Source organism: Malurus melanocephalus, unplaced genomic scaffold, assembly GCF_030028575.1.
Source record: "Malurus melanocephalus ecotype Western Australia unplaced genomic scaffold, MMel_1.1 scaffold_616, whole genome shotgun sequence".
NCBI classification, from domain to species: domain Eukaryota; kingdom Metazoa; phylum Chordata; class Aves; order Passeriformes; family Maluridae; genus Malurus; species Malurus melanocephalus.
The window spans coordinates 291,856-309,258 of record NW_026623848.1 but is presented as its reverse complement, the minus strand read 5'-3'; the positions used below and the strand labels follow the sequence as shown (position 1 = coordinate 309,258).

Here is a 17,403-nt window from a genome sequence, read left to right as displayed (position 1 = left end):
CCGCTCCAGCAGCCCCCGCAGCTCCTGTGCCTGCCGCCCGTAGTGCTGGGCCGCCCGCTCGTCCGACTGCAGCAGCTCGGCCTCGTGCAGCAGCTTCAGCTGCCGGATCTCCTCACGGTGCTTGGCCATGAGCTTCTGGATCTCCGGCTCCAGCCCTGGCACAGGGGGAAGGATGGTCACGGCTCCACCTCAGGGCTGCCTGGATGCCACCCCGGTGCCCGTGGACATGGACTGAAAGGGGCTGGGAAGAAGAGGGGATGAGCACAGAGGGCTTTTCTTGCCCTCTGGCATCTGCTCCACCAAAAACAGACAGCAAACACTGCCCACACCAAGGAGCTCTTCCCAATCTCTCCTGGACCACCCCGGCACCGTCCCAGCTCCAGCTGCCACTGAGGGAGCCTGCCTGTACCTTTCACAGTGATTTCTTTGATYTTTTTGGTTTTCTCCTCAATCCACTTCTCCCGTCGGACTTTCTCAGTTGCACTCATGAGTTCCTTCAGTTTCTTAATCTCCTGTTTGGAAGCAGATGGAAAAACYTCATAGAAGCTGTGAGAGAATAGGCCACAGGAGCGTGGGAGCTGGGCTGTTGGSAGAGAAGCTACAGATGACTTGCACAGCCCTGGCCAGGTGTGCTCTGGAGAAGTGGCCACACACTCCCCCAGTGCCTTCTCCTCTATCCAACAGGATGGGGGAAAAAAGAGTAAAACCCTTGGGAAAGCATTCACTGGCCTAGACATGAGAGCACCGATGGAGAGGGAAAGGGAATTGGGGGCTGCATGCAGGCCAGCCCATCTGTCCCTGTGTAATGGTGCTTTCCTCTCCAGCCTTCCCTGTCCCTGCCACAGAAAACCCTCTGGCAGGGGCTGGAGCGGGGCCAGAGCAGGTCAGGGCATGAGAGCAAAGGGCAAGGCATGAAAGAGAGCAAAGACCACATTTACCTCACAAAAGGGGCCCAAAGTGCGCCAGACCTGGGGAGAAAGAAAGGAGGGGATGGAGAGAGAAGGGGACCGATGGAGGAGAGGCAGATCCACACAGCCACAGGCAGGGTGGAGCTGGGCAGGGGTCCCTTGGTCAGTGCCACACTCCTGGRTCTGGGCAGCAGAAAACAGGAGCCTTTTGGGGAACCAGGACAGAGCTCCATGGTGACAGGGACTTTCTGTGCACAGGGAAGAGCTCCTTGGAGTGGCCAGGTCCCACTGAGGTGACAGAGACTGAACTGCTCCAGGCAGAGGCCCTGTTTGAGCAACATCAGGACACATGTGGACCCCCATCTTCCCTGTCCCCTCACCAGCTCRTGCTGCTCCTGCATCTGGGTGATCTTCTGGCCATACTTGTGGTCCACTTGTTTCAGCTCTGCCACCACGGCCTCACACTTCTCGCTCAGCACCTTCTTGTCATCGAGGAGCTGGGCAGGGYGAGGAGCTGGCATCAGGCAGCTGCAGCCACCTCAGCCTCTGCCTTCAGGAGCTGGGATGGAGCATTACCTGGTCGATGAAGGCCAGGTGCCTCTGGATAGCTGCCTCATACTGCTCCCTCTGCAGCCTGAGCTGGTGGCTGAGCTCCTTCTCCGTCTGTTTGACGTGTCGGTCAGTCAGTTCCCTCTGCTGAGTCTGTRGGGAGCAGGGATCAAACAGCCAGGACATGGGAATCACCATCAGGCCAGGAAAATGAGGGACAGAGCTAAAGCAAAGCCCTGGTGCTCACACCTCCCACCCCTGTCAGCAGGAACATCCAACTTCCCCAGGACAGAGGAGATGGGAGCTCAGCCCACATCCTCACTACATGATCTTTAAGGTCCCTTCCAACCCAAACCATTCCAMGATTCTGTGAAATCAAGGGACARCCCTGCYKCAGAGCCCCAAGAACCACGTGTGAGGCTGACACACCAGAGCAGTCTGCAGCARGCTGATGGCTCTCTTCTTCTCCTCCACCTCCAGCTTCAGCCTCATCATGGAGCTCGTCACCTCCGTGGCAACAGCYGACACCTGCTCCACGTGAGCCAGCTCCTCTTCCAAAAGGAAACCCTGCCACAGCAGAAAAAAATATGAAGAAAAGGTGGTGGAAGCTCCTGGAATGAGGACAGGGAGATGGGGTTGGACTCACCTCCCGCTGCATGGCTGAAGCAGCCGACCTGGGCCTCTCCTGCTCYGATTTCTCCATCTCATCCAGGAAACTGATGATGCTTTGGAGCTTGGCCTCTGAGAGCAGAGCCCCGTCCTCAGGGACCCCTGGCGAGTGGTTCAGCTTCCCAAACTTCTCCAAATTATCAGCAGTCAGGGAATTGGAGCTGGGCTCCTGCTGGGAATTCACCGTGGTGAATGGGCACCCAGGGGAAGGCTCAGGAGGAGGTGCTGGCTTCTCTCCATCACTAGAGCCCCACTTTCCCATTAAACCCCAGTAACCAACCTCATCCYCTGGGCTGAACCCTGTCCCACCACCAGCCCTTGCATGGTTTTGCTGTTCCTTGCAGATGTTTGAGCTCTCAATGCACCAAGCCATTTCTCTACCACCTCCAAACTCCTCCATCACCTGCTCCCCACCACCTTCCCCAGCAGTGCCCACCTGTTTCTCACCAGGCACCCATCACTGCCCAAGGATGGACACAGCAGCCTCACCCCTCAGCTCACCCTGTCCATCCAGGCATATCCATCCTTCTTGATGAGTTTGGGYGGGGGCAGCAGCTCTGGCTCCTCCTCCAGCAGCCGGAGCGTGTCCAGCAGGTCATTGAGGGTGACCTTGGACGGGGCCYTGCTGCCCGCKGTCACTGCTGTCTCCAGGTCCTCATTATCCRTCTCCCTGGAGCTCACATCCTAAGGGAGAAGATGAGAGAGTGAGAGTTTTCTGGCTCTCCCCACAAGGCAGTGAAKGCTCTCGTGTCATCCTGCTGCCAGGACCCCCAGGAGGCACAGCCAGACCCACCTGCAGCTTGTCCTCTGCCCCGTGGTCCTGTGAGGGCACGGTGCCAAGGGCTGCCAGGCCACTTCCTTCCTGCTCCACGGCTGCCGAGGGGGAATTGGCCTCTGCAGGARCAGACTGATCTCAGGCACTCACCCCAGCCAGCCCCTGGGAAGCAGCTCCTCAGAGCAAACAGCTCCTCGTCCCCTCCTTCCCCTCGCTCCCAAAGCTTTGTGGATGTGCTGGAGGGACTCACCGGCGTTGTTGGCTTTGGTGAGGCTGCTGGCCGGGCTGACATTCCTGGCTGAGCCAGCTTTGGCACCAGGCTTCTTCTTGGGCACCCTCCTGCTCTCCTTCACCAGCACCAGCTCTTCTGCTGAGCTCTTTGTCTCTGAGGCCTTTTGGGCCCTTTTCTGGTGCAGCTCCTGCAGGGACAGAGCAGCCATCAGTGTCCTGAAGTTTTGGRAAGGCACAAGCCTGTGTTTGCAAGGCTGTGGCAGTGTTTTTGCATTCTCCAGCTGCTCACTGCTGCATCTCCCCCAATTCCCCACCCCCTATGGAATATGATTCCAATTAGGGCAAAGAGAATKTGGGGTTTAAAACATCTCCAGCTTTACTGCCAGCTCCTGCAGCCTGTGCCAACCCCATCTGCACCACCAGCTGCAAGAGCAGGGTGACAATGATGCCTTGCTTCCTGCCAAGGTCCCCTCCAGAGGGACCCTGCTCTTGAGGAGGGTCCCATTCCAGGGAATGCACGTCCTCAGCCATTCCAAGAAGCTTGGAATGTCCCTGTCTCTCAACATGGTCACCATTTTCCTAGGAACAGCACGGAAACCAGCACTGTCTCCACAGGCTCAGAAYGAGCTGCCAAGGCTTGGCAGGAGCACAGCAGGAAACCACTCTGTGGCACCTCCATCTCCGGAGGGAGCACTCCATTTGCAAGGCTGGCTCTGATCCTGCCCCWCGCCGTGCCCTGGACATGCAGAGAGGCAAATGGTGTCACACAGGCCCGTGTGTCACCACTGTCACTCACTGTCCCTACCTGGATGGCAGCGTGCCGGGCCAGGCGTGCCTTCTCCTCCCGGATCTTGCGGCGTTCCTCGTCCTTCCTCTCCTGCAAATCCAGGATATTCCCCTCCTCAATCCGCTGCTGCCTTTCCTTCCAGAGAAGAGGGTTAAAAATGTTACTGAGAGCTCTCCAGCACCCACCAGCCACCACTGAGGAGTGGGAGGGGAACCCACACCTGGGTCACCCCATATCCAGGCTTTCCATCCTCCCCTCTGTGCAGGTGAAGAGCCCTTGGAACAGCTCCACTTTGGAGCAGCTCATTTTCTTTAGATCCTCGTTGCTATTATTATTATTATTATTATTATTATTATTATTATTATTATTATTATATCATCATCTGGGTCTGCAGCCACCAAGGAGACAAGGCTTAAAAATAGACTCTCACACGCAAGAGCCACGGAGCTTTTCATTACTGGGATAAATAATTGAACACAAAGAAACACAAATAGCTGCGAAACCTCGTCACTCTAACGAGCCACCTCATTAGGGATTCATTAGGATGAGCCGAGATGGGGCATCCCCTCYGTGGCCACCAGTGCAGCCCAGACAATCAGAATTCAGGGAGACTTTTGCTGCTGCTGCCAGTGCCTGCCTGCTCCCAGTCAGGGGGCTGGGGGAACTGGGGGAACTGGAGGAACTGGAGCCCTGGGCCTCAGCTCCTGCTGCAGGAGAGCAGGCCTCAGCTCCTGTCCTGAGACAGGGCCTCAGCTCCTGTCCAGGCAGACTATCCCTGGACACAGCCAGCACAGCTTTGAGGGAACAGGACCCTCCCTGCCCCTCTGGACCGTGAGCTGAATGCAAAACCAGAGCCCCCTGGACTCCCACAGCCCAGGTCTGGTGACTGAAGGGACCTGAATCCCACCACCAGCGTGGCCAGAGGGACACAGATKTTGGAGGGTCTGGGCTACAGAGCAGGGGCCAGGACCAACCTCCCTTTTGGCAGCCATCAGGCGCCCCAGAGCCGCTGCTGCTGTCCTGTGGCGCTGGGAGTGGCGCCGRTACCAGCGCTGGATGGTGACAGCAGCCAGGTTCACCTGCTGGATGAACCTGGGGGGACAAGAGCGAGGGTCAGCAGGTGCAGCACAGCACAGGAGGCTTCCCCACAGCACCAGGACCTGCAGGTGMACTGAGAGAGACCCTTCCCCAGTGGGAAATCCCACAGGACAAGAACAAGCTCCCCTGGAGCTCCTCACACCTCCTCCTGCCCCTTCCCTCACCTCTCAGCCTCCTCCTCGGTCACCTCCCTCCTCCGGGGAACGCTGCTGCTGCTGCTGCTGCTGCTGCTACTGCTGTTGTTGTGGGTCATGATGTTGTTGCTGGAGAAATTCTTCTGAGACTTCACGAAGCTGCTGCTGCCTTCCCCGTCCTCATTCGAGGTCGCTTTGACGACGTTGCTGCGACAGAAGACGAAGCCACTCAGCCCTGTCCTGTGCCACTCAYGACCCCGGGGCCAGCCCAGCCACAGAGCCAGGACCCCCCACACTCACTTGAGGGAGCTGGGAGCCTGGTTGGAGCTCTTGGGAGCGGGACCCTTCTCAGCAGTGGARTAGTTGTTGTGCACCATGGTGGTGACGCAGTTGCCCATCGCACCCTTGTTGCTCCTTGTGTGGAGGGARCAGAAGTGTCAGGAGCAGCACCTTCCCCTCTCAAGGTGTTTTCTCTGTGCAGTTCCTCCCACTCCTGGCCTCTGGACCCCATCCTACCTGTTGTTGGCAGTGAAGTTGGCAGCCAGGAGMACGGTGGCTTCCTTCCTCCTCATGCCCACGGGTGGCTCGATGCCAGGSGAGCCAGAGGGGCCTGGGAATGCCCGGGGCTGGTCATCCTGCCACAGATTCAGCAGGGATAAGGGCACCAAACCCACCCCTCAAACCCCACCAGGAGCACAGAGCCAACATGGCCCACCCACTCCCAGAGCCCGCCATCCTCACCAGGATATTCCAYGTGGTTTTCTTTTCTGGGGATGTTTTGCTCAGAGTTGCCAGTTTCTTCCTTCCTCCTGGACCGCTCTCAAAGAAGGCCAGGAAGTCTCCAGTCTGCTCTGAGCTTTAGCCAGACACAGGGAAGGCAGAGAGGACAGAACAGGGGTTGTGGGATAACTCAGCCACAGGACACGCTCTGGCCATGCAGGGCATTTGGATACTCCCATGTGACACAGGGGAGAAAGAGGCTGGAGAATTGTTACATGGCCACAAAATCCACAAATGACACAAAGCTCCTGGGTTCCAGGGTGGTATGTGGAGAGAGGGACAGGCACAGACCAACAGGAGAATGGAAAATCCCAACTCAGAGGGCACTAGGAACAGAGAACTTTTGTCTCCTCACACAGCCTGGAGGGTCCCTGAGGGGCTGTTGAAATAAATGGAATGTTTTTTTGTGACAGCCACAAAAATACACTCCATTTCCCCAAACAGAAATTCTTCCTTGTGTGGGTGGTGATGCCCTGGCACAAGTTGCCCACAGAAGTTGGGCACTACTCTGACACACAAATGTCCCAGGCCAGGTTGGACAGGGCCTGGAGCAACCTGGTCTAGGGAAAGGTATCCCTAATATGGACTTTGAGGTCCCTTCCAACCCAGGCCATTCTGTGATTCCATGAAACTCTAAACTGGAGACCTCCTCACCAAACAATGCCCCAGATCTGGGTCAGATTTTAACTGATGTGCATGATAGAGCTCAGAGCAAATTTTGGAAAGGTTCCTGTTCACCCACAGGACCCAGGRAGGTTGGATATGTGGCTGGGGTGTTCCCAGAGCCATCCCCAGGACAGATGGACACRTGTCCAGCTGGAGCTGTACCTGTGTGAGCTGTTCACCCGCTGGTTCACCTGGGTGGTGCTGTTGGACCTGCGCAGGTTGTTCATGGCCCGGGATCCCGCATCTTCCTGTGGAGAGCAAGGAGAAATCCAGCAACCACATTCAGGAGCTCCCCCCACCCCCTCAGCCAGCCCAGACACGGAGTTCTGACCATCCCAGAGCTGCCAAGCTCTCCTTGAGGCAGCAGCAATGACACCTCGCTCCGGCGCTGCTGAGCCAGCAGGAACACGTTCCTTTGCACAAGGAAAGGGAACAAGGGCACAGCAGTGCTGCCAAGGGATTACTCAGCACAGAGCACAGACTGTGTGCTGCTGGATCCTGACAGAGCCYGGAGAGTACCTGGGGCTCATTCCCTCTGTGGAACCCGCACTCAGGAGCCCTCGGCGCGGCAGGAACCAGGCATGCGCCATGAGGAGCAGGCTGGGCCTGACATGCCAGCAGGAAACACCTGGAAATCGGGAGTTTCCAGCTGGAAACTGGTGCAGGAAGGTGAAGGGCAAYGAAGGGAAAACAGGGAATCCTGGCACTCCCTACTTGCTCTTCTGCACCGAGCAGAGAACCACGAGCGGCGATTGGTGCCGGAACAAAGCCAGGCTGGTGCTGGGGGATCACAGCGAGGGGGATGTGGGCATGCACGGAGCCATCCCATAACCCAGGCACCTTCCCAGGCCCTGGCACAGGAGAGGGGAGGCACACGGGCTCACCGGAGCGTTCCTCTTGGCTTTGCCATCAGCAGCCACGGACACGGAGCGCGCCATGAGCTTGGCAGGAGAGGCGCTGCCGGGGCGGCGCGACACCGGCAYCGGGAGCCCCGTCAGGAACAGATCTGCAACGTCAGAGCTCTGGACAGAGCAGCAGCTCCGGGTGCTCTTCATGTTGGAGCAGAAGGAAGGGGCCCTGGAAGCACAGCGCAGAGAGAGGGGAAGGTATGGAGCATCCAGCATCGGAAGGAGATGCTCTGGCTCCTGCAAACACAGCTCACAGAGCTGGAACTSCTTCCACATGGACAAAACCTTCCTGCAAAGAGCCACACGGCAAATAACCCCGAGCACAGCCCTGGAGAGGCTCCAGGTGAACTCCTCACTGCTTTCATCCAGCACTCTGCCTGTCCGTGACCCATTTATGGGCTGGGATTCCAGCACAGGACTAAAGGAAGGCAAAAGGCCTGCTCCCCATCCTGGGCTCTTTCAGTGCTCACAGTCCATGGCTGCTCCATCACACAGCCCTGATGTGTGATGAACAGATGTTCAGCTCACCCCACATCCCACATYGGGCTGGGATGCTGAAGAACCACCTGGGCAGCTCCCAAGGGATCCTTCCCCCTGCTAAGCTCCCAGACCCTGCCACKTTTCTGTTTGGAAGTGTCTGTTCCCTCTCAGGGAGCACAGGACGGGCCCCTGCCCCCAGCTCAGGGCAGCACATTCCCACCTTTTCCCCTCTGCATTCCCCCAGCCCCAGTGCTGAGCCAGGAGTCACCACTGTCCCCAGTAAAAGACCACATCACTTTATTTCTTTATTTCTGCTTCTAAACCCTCTCCCCTGGCAGCCCTGGCTTCAGCTCTTGGCAATGCCTCGGGCTCCACAGCGCGGGGAAACAAACAGCTCTCATGGAAACCGCTGKGCTCAGGAAACAGGAGCCCAGCACAGCACCGTGAGCCCCAACCCCTCAAATCCCTAAAGCTCAGACTCCCCAGCTCTGAACCCCCACACCCCAAGCTCCCCATYCCCCTTATGACCCAGAGGCAAGCCCTGGCCCCAAATCACTGAGCCCCTCAGGATTACCCAGGACCCACACCTATCCTTCTAAGCTTCCAAACCCCAGATCCCCCAAATTCCCTCCCTCCCAAGGCCCAGGACCTCAGCCACAGGTCCAAGCCCAAGCCCTCAGTGCCCAGATGCCCCCAAACACCCATCCCCAGATCCCAAGCCCCCCAAGTCCCAGACACGCAGCTCCAAAGGCTCAACTCCACAAGGCCCAGGCCTTTACCAGGAGGCACAGGACACCCAACCCCAATTCCCCACGACCCCCAAGACCCAGAACACTCCTTAGGATCCCCACAACACCCAGCCCCAAGCCCCCAATGACCTCAGCCCACATCCCCAGGCCTCAAGCCCCTCATGACCCAGATCCCTCCAGGACCCCTCAGCTCCCAATCCCCGCAGACCCCAGCCCAGACCCCAAACCCTCCAAGCCCCGATCCCCCAGACCCCAATCCCCCACGATCACGGTAATGGGCCCCACGCACCCACAGGCGGGTGAGCCCCACTCGCTCCGGRGGCGATGCCGGCAATGAAGCCCTGTGTGTGTCCCAGCTCTCCCCGGAACCCCCTGCGCTCCGGGGCCGCCCCTCAGCCGCCATTAAACGCCCCCATCCCCTCACCTACGGCCGCGCTCCGGACACGCCCATTGGGCGGGGCTGGCGGCSAGCGGCCAATGGGAAGGGAGSAGAGGGMGGAGGAAGGGACGCGATTGGCTGAGGAGGAGAAAAGGGGGCGGGAATAAGGCGGGACGGGAGGGGGCGCGGCAGGGCGTGGGGGCGGGGTTTAGCGGGAATGAACCAATGGGACGACAGGCGGTGGGCGTGGCCTAGGAAGGGGAGGAAAGGGGCGGGGCCTGGCCCACGTGGGCGGGGGGGAGACATGGGGATATTGGGGAGAAATTGGGGATATTGGGGAGAAAGGGGGGATTTGGGGAAAAAGGGGGGATATTGGGGATCTGAGTGGGGATATTGGGGAGAAAGTGGGGATACTGGGAACCTGAGTGGGGATATTGGGGATCTGACTGGGGGGAACCATGAGGAGAATGGGGGAGTCATGGGGCTATTGGGGGACAGGGGATGGACAGGGGGAACTATGGGGCAGGAGGCGTCATGGGGTTATTGGGGAGCCATGGGAAAAAGTGGAGAAATTGTGGGCTTCCAGGGCAAGCGGTGAGTTGCAGGAAAGAGGAGGGAAGTATGAGGATACTATGGGTGGGGGAGAACAATGGGGCAGGGCTTTTGAGGGGCCATGGGACTATGGAAGAATGTGAGGCCAGGCTCCATCAGCGGCGAAGGAAGAAGTCACACATTCCCAGACCCGAGTGGGATTTATTGGTGGGTCCCGGCCCCAGGGGGACGGCACCTTYTCCCACCCCAACTCCCGTAAAGCCTGGCTGGAGCTGGGACCACCCAGAGCACCCATGGCCATGCTGGGGTCCCCAAAGCACCCCCAGCTCAGTCCCAGCCGGTCCCACAGCCCTGTCCAGCTAAGAGGAGCAAGGAGCCGTGCCCCTCTGCCCCACGGACAGCGACAGGGACATCATCACCTGATGGAAGCCTTGTGGCCATTTCACCGGCCGTGTTTCCCATCAGGACAGCCCAGGCCCCGCAGGGAGGGGAGGCACAGCCCCCRCAGCCCCCGGGGCCTGACAGCAGCTACATGTTGAGGAAGGCGAAGGCCGATGGCTGCCGGGTCCCCTCCGTGTCTGTGCCCCCATCTTTGGGCTGGGCCGGTGTCCGTGGCTCTGCTGGTGGCGAGTGTGGCCGGAGCACGGCCCCAGGACGGGCCACCAGCTCCATGCCGGCGAACAGGGACAGGCTGGGGGCTGCCGTGTCCCCTGCCAGCCTGCTGTCCCCGTCCTGCTCGCAGGGACAGGCTGGCACCGCGGCYCCGGGCTGCCTGGGGGGCTCCAATCCCACCCCCGGCTCCTCACYGGGGGCTGCGGGGGTCGGGGCCGGGCTCAGCGGGGTCAGGAAGCTCTCGCTGGGCAGCGCTGGGATGTCCATGAGCAGGTCCCTGGCTGAGCCCGCTGAGGGGGCTGAGGGTGGGCGAGGGGCTCTCGGGGAGGGCTGGGCCCGGCACAGCGCCTCGAACTGCCGCAGCATCTGKGACAGGAGCGGGATGGGCGGAGTGAGAGTGGCATCAGGGAAAAGGGCTCAGCCCTGGCAGCTGTCCCCAGGCACAGGGACTGTCCCCAGTGTCCCCTCCCAGGGCTCAGGGGGAGCATCACCTTGCCCAGGCTTGCTGCTCCTGGGAAAGGCAGCCAATCCCACCCATCTGGGACATGCATGGAGCCATTCCCAGGAGCTGTGTGTCCCCAAGGGCCACCAATCCTGCCCCGGGGATTGGGCACAGGGATGTTCCCAGAGTCACCTTGGTTGCTCGGTTGGCCACGGGCCCGGGGCTGCCTTGGCTCAGGTGCTGCAGGCGCTGCCGGGTCACGGCAAAGATCTGCTCCGGGGAGAGCAGGTCAGAGCAGCCGAGGGCAGAGATGGCACACATGGACCTCTGCGAGAAAGGGGAGCGTGGCTGAGCCAGGCAGGCCCCAAACACACCCCAGACCTCTCAGGGCAGCCCCCCGTGCTCACCATGCGGACGCTGTCACTGGGATCCTCCAGCGCCCGGCCCAGCAGCTCCAGCACCACCTCGCAGTTGAGGAGCCCACATCTGCACAGGGATGGGGGTCACGGCTGTCCACAGCCCCCTCCCATGCTGGGATCTGGGCCCAGACAGCCAGGGAAGGGCTCCAGCAGCCCCCACAGCCCCAGGGAGTGCCCCCCTCCAACACTTACTCCTTGAGGAAGTGCTGAGCTTCCTCCCTGGTGAGGAAGACCCTGGCCCCACGTGTCAGTCCTGACACCAGGCTCAGCTCCCTCCGGCAGTCCCCGGGGCTGTCAGCATCCACCCTGCTGGGGACACACCTCATGGGGACAGAAGCCATGTGCTGCCCCGTGACAGACAGGGACCCTCACTCCGAGGAGCTCAGCCCACCCATGGCTGGACAGACAAACACCCCAGGAGGAGCAGAGCCGGCAACGCCAGGGGCACTCTGGATTAACGGTGTGGGGAACAAGGGCATCCCTCCTGGCAGCACCTTGGACACTCCCAGGGCAGGGGAGCCCCTCTCACCTGTCAGCCCCGTGGCTCAGCTCCCGGCTGGCCCCGGAGCGGCTGTCACTGCCCGATTTGCTGCCCGAGTCCGAGGTGCGGCTCCGCTCGTTGCCCTGCGAGGATTCCCGGGAGCTGTGCCCGCTGTCCGCCTCCTCCCAGCCGCCCCCGGGCTGSCCCGGCTGGTGGCTCACTGTGGGGACAGTGGTGTGGAGCTGCAGTCCCCAAACACCCCCAGACAGGTGGGGAACACCCCCCAGATGTCCAGCTGCTCTGACAGGACCCACCTCGGGATGGGCGCGGYGCGGGAGGAGCCGGGGGCGGCAGGGCCGGGCTGCTGGCGGGGGACGGGGCTCGGACGGGCTCGTAGGTGTCCTCGGGGAGCTCCCCGTGCAGCCGGGGGGGCCCTCCTGGCGCCGGGAGCACAGCCTGGGCCACAGCCTCGGCTGCTCGCTGGAGGCTGCTCAGCAGGGCCTCGCCTGTGGAAGCTGCCAGAGMGGGGCTGTGGGCAGAGCCCGGGGAGCCCAGCCCCACCGGGATCACCTCAGCACTGGGAACAGCACGGGAGGGAACTCGGGGAGCTCAGAGGATGAGGCACAAAGTGACCCCCATGGCCCTGCCAGGACTCACCGGAGCTGCTTCTGTCACTGCTGAAGCCGAATCCCTGCAGGACACCACAGGGGGTGGGGCTGGAGCCCATCCCTGGGGAGGCACAGCAATGTCACAGGGAGCCTGGGCACTCAGGGCTCCCCTTTCCTGCTGTTCCCCACCCCCCTGACCCAATTTCCATCCCGGGCAGGCCATGCTCACCAGCAGGGGCTGGGGGCCGGTTGGGCAGCGCTGGGGACTGCGGCAGTGGCGCATCCGAGAACAGAATGCTGGCCAAATCCTGTGGGATTGAGAGAGAGAGGAGTGTGGGCAGTGCTGGGACCCCAGGGACCCCCGAGGAGCGGGCTGGGGGCTGCCCTGTCCCTCCAACACCCACCTGTGCGGCCGCCCGCACCTTCTGGTTCAAGCTGTTGCCGTGGAGGGGGTCTGGGGGCCCAGAGAACACTGCAGACACACAAAKGGGAGGGTGGGGGATGCTCCCAGGWGGGGCAGGACCCTGCTCCTGGCACAGCCCCTGCAGCAGGAGGGGCCCCTCTGCCCCCTGTGTCCCCCCAGCCCATTACCTGCTGCCTCCCGGATGAAGCTGGCGTTCCTCTTCAGCTGCAGCACGAACTGAGGGGAGCCCTGGGAGCAGGTGTGCAGCAGGATCTTCAGCACCTGGCTCGGGGGACAAGGACAGGTCACAGCTGTCCCCRCTGGAGCCAGGGGGTTCCATCCCATCACCCACCCTGCTCCCAACACTGACCCACCTTCAACTTGACGTGGCAGGAGCTGCTCTGCAGCCGTGTCAGGAGATGCTCCAGCAGGCACTGGCTGCTCCCGGGGGACTCGTGGGAGATCTCTGGGGACGGGTCAAGGATCCAGCCGGGATCGGAGCGATCAGAGTGCCGGAATTCAGCCTCTCCACAGGGTCCCAGCCAAAGCCCACAGCCCCCCGGCTGCCCCCACCCAGCCCCGAGGGTCTCCAACACCCACCGCGGCCTGGAGCAGCCCCGGAGACCCCCGCCTTGTCCCGGGAACCCCCCGTGCCCGCGGCTCCCCGCGGCTCCCCGAAGGATACTGGCGATCTCCTCGAACAGGTACCCGGGGCAGGGAGTATCGTCGTCGGCCGTGCCCCTCAGCAACACCGGCAGCTGCAGGAGGAGGGGGCGGCGTGAGAGGGGCCGGACCCGACCCGGCCCCCGGTGCTGGGGACTGGACCGAAGCCCCGGGGCAGGCCCGGCCCCGTCAGGGCTGTGTGAGGCCGCTGTAGAAGCGAGAGGGGCGTGCAGCGATGGCGTCGCGGGTGGGCAGTGACCCCACGTCCCCGGCAGCCCCACTCCCCTCCCGGCCCCCCAAAACCCCGCTCCGTACCCGGCTCAGGAAACTCAGCCGGTCCCGCAGCGGCGCCGCCATGACACTGCCAGCACCGGCCCTGCCCGGCCCTGAGGCGGCGTCAGGGAACCACCGCCCGGAAGTTGTTTTCCACCAATCAGAGAGCGAATCTCTGCGGCTCAACCAATCACCGGCGAGAACAGCGGGGCTCCGGGCGGAAGAACCTCGTGRGATTGACGCCAGAGGGAGGCGGGAAGTAAACACGAGCATTTTCACCAATCAGAGCCACCCGCGCCGGAGCCACCAATCAGAAGGGGTTTATTTTGGGGTGCGGTGTCCAATAGGAGGGCGCGGTGTGTGAGGGTGGGGTGAGCGCTCCGGCGGCATGGCGGCGCCCGTGCGCTGAGGCGATGTCGGGCCGCGGTGTGTGGCTGCGGGCGCGGGCGCGATTGCGGCGCTTCCCGGCAGCGCTGGCGGCGTGCGGGGACCAGGTGGGGCCGGGGGGTTGCAGGAGGGCTGCGGGGGTCGGCTCCGGGGTGGGCGGGTCCCGGTGGCCATCGCTCCCGTCCCGTGTGRTTCCCGCAGGCCGCGGCCTACGGGCGGTGCGTGGCGGCGGCGGCGGCCGGACCGGCGGAGCTGCGGCGGGACACTTGCTTGGAGGAGTTCCAGGCGCTGCGGGAATGCTTCGCCCGGGCGGTACGTCTCTGTCCCCGTCCCAGATCCCATCCTGGTGCCGGCGGAGGGGGGCGGCCTCGGTCCATCCTGACCGCGACTCTTTGCAGGCAAAGACGACGCCAAAGTGACCCAGGAGCTGCCCCCGCCGGGAGACGTTCGGAGGGAATAAAACCCTCAAAACAACCGTTTGTCTTCAAATGACATAGTCCCCTCGGAGTCCGAGCTGYCACCTTCTCCCCAGCCCAAAGGAGGAGCAGTCCCAGGCTGGGTGAAGGTCACAGATCTATTTTTATTTATTACAAATGAAAGAATTCAAATGAAAATGCTTCAGCTTATTTTATTGATGGGCTCAGCCCGCGCTCCGGGCTCTCCCTCTCAGCATTCCACCCGCCCCTGGGGAGCCGTTCCCGGCGAGACAAGGCACCGGCTTCCAGCCCAGTGTGGGGTGCCCACGCCATTCCCAGGAGCAGGAATGTCAGGAGCATCTTTGGTCCCTTATGTTCACACAGAGAACAACAAACAGGCGGGTCTGACCAAGGCAGCAAAGGGGATGAAGGAGCTGATCCAGATCCCTCTCCAGGAAGGCTGGTTGGTGCCACAGCCCGGATCCATCTCCCCAGGGCAGACCTGGGGCCGTGCTCAGAGCCCATCCCTGCCCCTCGGAGCAGCTCCAGGGCTCCCGGGGCTGTGCTGCTTGTGCTTGACGACAGCGTTAATGGAGAAGCTCGTGGGGATGGGGGGTTCAGGGGGTTTAAGGCCACAGCGTTCCGAGGGGTCTTCCCAAAGGACTCCCAAGGTTGTTTCCCTGTGGCTCTGGGTTGTGACATCCTGGGAGCACCGGGCAGGGACAGTCCCACCCCATCCCAGCTCTGCAGGGTCCCACTGGACACAGACTCAGGTCACCAAAGACATTTGGAGATCAGGATATAAAACCTACCACAGTGATGAGGTCTGAGGGCTTCAGCTGGGAATTCTCAGCTGGTGGAGGGAGAGCTTTGGGATTGGATTCCATACATTCGCAGGTCAGGATGTAAAAATGCAAAACCCAAAAAAACCCAAGGGATGAATCACTGGGAGCCTGAAACAATACAGAGCTTTTGGGGAAGCTCTTCCTCACCAAATTTSCAGAGAGCAGGGATCTGTCTGGATGCAGAACAGGGCAGGGGGAGCTGGGAAGAGCAGATGGAACACAGGAAGAGGTAGGTGTGCATGAGCCGAGCCCCTGCATCCACCTGGCTCTGCCACGTTTGTTCCCAAACTAATCACTCAGAAAAATCAAACTGGGTTGGGAAGGGTCGGGGAAGCTGAGCTTCTTAATGCACTTTGGAGAGAGGAAGTGGAGCTGGGGAGCACAGAGAGGAGCACCYGGGGAGGGCAGMRGGAGCAGARMTCTGTGTGATTCCAGTGTGGCTGAGGAACCCCATCCCTGGGAGAGAGGCAGCACAACAGCAGGAGTTGTGCCCTGTTAAGGCAGCRTTTCTACTAAATGAGGTTCCTGAAYCACCACTGTGTCCCAAACACACGAGGCTCTGCTCCCAGTCCAACTCTGGAGCATTGGCTCTGCTGGTCCTCAGCTCACAGCTCCTCTGTGAACCCTTCCCGAGGTGTGGATCYCGGGTCCCCTCGGCACAGCTGGGGCAATGGAGCCCCTTCCCGGTTCTGTGAGGAGCTGGGRGATGGTTGGAGAAGGCAATTTGATATGAATGAGATGCTGGAAAAGGTCCTTGGAGCAGCCTGGCARGGAGCCGAGGTGGATGGCAACTCTGGAACGCAGGGGACAGCAGGAATGTCACCTCCAGCGTCGCCACCTCCTCGGCCTCTTGCAGGCACACGCTGGGGGTGCTGCTGGGGAAGCCCCCAGGATGGTGCTCACGGATCCAAGGAGATCCCGTGGATCTGAGCGCTGCGTTCAGCAAAGCACTGCTGGTTTAGACCTCCCCGTGCCTGAGAACGACCCAAAACCCACCGGCGAGCCCCAGCCTCCCTGAGGAGCTGTCACGGGCTCCTGTCCTGTGCCACCTGCTGGATGTGGCGGCTGCGCACCAAGTGCTGCGCGCCCTCGGCCACCTGGCTCAGCCGCGTCTCCAGCGCGCTCCGCAGGTCGTTCACCTTCACGTCGGGAAGGGGGTTCAGGCCGATCAGGATGCCCCCGGCCCCCCGTGCAGCCACCTCCTCCTCCTCCCCATCCTCCTCCTCCTCCTCGTGGTCGGGAGGCAGCAGGTCCCGTCTCCTGCGGCGCAGGTCCAGGCCCCCCTGCAGCTTCAGGTCCCGGTTGGGTTTCACGTCGTGCTCCGGCTGCTGCGGATCCCCGGGGGCGGCCGCTCCATTCTCGGATTTCGGTGCTGGAGCATCCTCAGGGCCGGGTTTCCTGTCGGCGCCGTTGGAGGGACCCCCATCCCCGCGGCCCTGCCGGCCCCGCGGCTCTTCCCGGCCATCCTCCTCCTTCCTGTGCCCGTGGCCAGGCGGGTCCCGCTGCTGCCCGCCCCCTCCCTCGGCCTCCGCCCCTCTCCGCGCCTCCCGCTCCCGCGGGTGCTGCTCCCTCACTGCCACATTCCTGTTACTGGAAGAGTCCGGCGCCACTGCCAGGTCCTTGGGCTCCACCTGACTCAGAGCTTTGGCTTTAAGGTCTGTTCCTGAGTCTCTTTCCAAACCCTTTCCTGCTCCCTGAACTTTGGCAGCCCCCGGCTGTTCTCTTTGGATGGGAGCTGTAGCTGCTTCCACGGCTTTCAGGAAATTCTTCTTCTCGTGGACTTCTCTTCCAGCTTTGGCTTCACGTTCTCCTCCCAAATCCTCYGCCAAGGGCTTTTTCTCCAGGTGGTTTCTGCCTGCTGGAACGTGCTGGGCATCCCCGCGGAGGGGATCCCGGTTCTCCGCAGGATCCTTAACAGCTCTGTCATTCTCCTGCAGCGGCACCTTCCACTCTTTGGGAGGAGCCACAGGAATGTCCCGCTTGTGCCCAGGCTCYTCCAGCTTCCCCACAACGTCCCGGTGCTGTTTGGTGGAGTCAGGGAGCTGCTGGCCCAGGTGCTGCTCCGGCTGCTCCTTGCTYTGTGCCCTCCCAGCCGTGTCTGCCTTGGCTCTGGGGATCTCGTCCTCCCTGCTCCTGGACAGGGGCACCRCAGGCTCCGGCTGTGCTTCTGCTGTGGGACAAAACCGACA

General features: G+C 61.7%; 4 protein-coding genes across 5 annotated transcripts in view; 1 reads left to right on the top strand and 3 right to left on the bottom strand.

Annotated features, from left to right (window-relative positions):
• The window catches only part of CEP131 (centrosomal protein 131), a 12,819-nt gene extending 3,669 nt beyond the window's left edge, over positions 1–9,150 (bottom strand). Inside the window, exons 1-18 of the mRNA XM_057383227.1 lie at positions 9,024–9,150; positions 7,482–7,674; positions 6,760–6,845; positions 5,893–6,007; positions 5,668–5,786; positions 5,452–5,565; positions 5,182–5,358; positions 4,894–5,011; positions 3,938–4,054; positions 3,152–3,320; positions 2,920–3,020; positions 2,628–2,810; positions 2,119–2,295; positions 1,887–2,024; positions 1,485–1,610; positions 1,289–1,405; positions 410–512; positions 2–155 (exon numbers count right to left, since the gene is read on the bottom strand). Coding sequence (XP_057239210.1) covers positions 2–155; positions 410–512; positions 1,289–1,405; positions 1,485–1,610; positions 1,887–2,024; positions 2,119–2,295; positions 2,628–2,810; positions 2,920–3,020; positions 3,152–3,320; positions 3,938–4,054; positions 4,894–5,011; positions 5,182–5,358; positions 5,452–5,565; positions 5,668–5,786; positions 5,893–6,007; positions 6,760–6,845; positions 7,482–7,652 — 2,285 coding nt within the window. The 5' untranslated portion in view covers positions 7,653–7,674; positions 9,024–9,150. The remainder of the gene's footprint in view (position 1; positions 156–409; positions 513–1,288; positions 1,406–1,484; positions 1,611–1,886; positions 2,025–2,118; positions 2,296–2,627; positions 2,811–2,919; positions 3,021–3,151; positions 3,321–3,937; positions 4,055–4,893; positions 5,012–5,181; positions 5,359–5,451; positions 5,566–5,667; positions 5,787–5,892; positions 6,008–6,759; positions 6,846–7,481; positions 7,675–9,023) is intronic.
• A 624-nt stretch (positions 9,151–9,774) lies between these two features.
• Positions 9,775–13,674, bottom strand: TEPSIN (TEPSIN adaptor related protein complex 4 accessory protein). Of its 2 annotated transcripts, none has more exons than XM_057383241.1 (13): positions 13,609–13,674; positions 13,316–13,388; positions 13,005–13,096; positions 12,819–12,912; positions 12,632–12,699; positions 12,457–12,535; positions 12,277–12,348; positions 11,934–12,134; positions 11,668–11,839; positions 11,331–11,447; positions 11,127–11,205; positions 10,912–11,046; positions 9,775–10,643 (listed from the first exon to the last, which is right to left on the bottom strand). In XM_057383241.1, the coding sequence occupies exons 1-13, from the start codon at positions 13,648–13,650 to the stop codon at positions 10,194–10,196; spliced, it is 1,674 nt and encodes a 557-aa protein (XP_057239224.1). In that variant the 5' UTR covers positions 13,651–13,674; the 3' UTR covers positions 9,775–10,193. The 2 variants fall into 2 exon arrangements, with proteins under 2 accessions (XP_057239224.1, XP_057239225.1); XM_057383242.1 differs by having other exon boundaries at positions 9,776–10,643; positions 11,331–11,444.
• A 268-nt stretch (positions 13,675–13,942) lies between these two features.
• On the top strand, positions 13,943–15,288 carry NDUFAF8 (NADH:ubiquinone oxidoreductase complex assembly factor 8). The gene is made up of 3 exons (XM_057383216.1): positions 13,943–14,060; positions 14,155–14,265; positions 14,352–15,288. The coding sequence occupies exons 1-3, from the start codon at positions 13,980–13,982 to the stop codon at positions 14,370–14,372; spliced, it is 213 nt and encodes a 70-aa protein (XP_057239199.1). The 5' UTR covers positions 13,943–13,979; the 3' UTR covers positions 14,373–15,288.
• A 342-nt stretch (positions 15,289–15,630) lies between these two features.
• SLC38A10 (solute carrier family 38 member 10) overlaps positions 15,631–17,403 on the bottom strand; it is a 29,187-nt gene continuing 27,414 nt past the window's right edge. Inside the window, exon 16 of the mRNA XM_057383214.1 lies at positions 15,631–17,384. Within this exon, the coding sequence (XP_057239197.1) occupies positions 16,240–17,384 (1,145 nt within the window). The 3' untranslated portion in view covers positions 15,631–16,239. The remainder of the gene's footprint in view (positions 17,385–17,403) is intronic.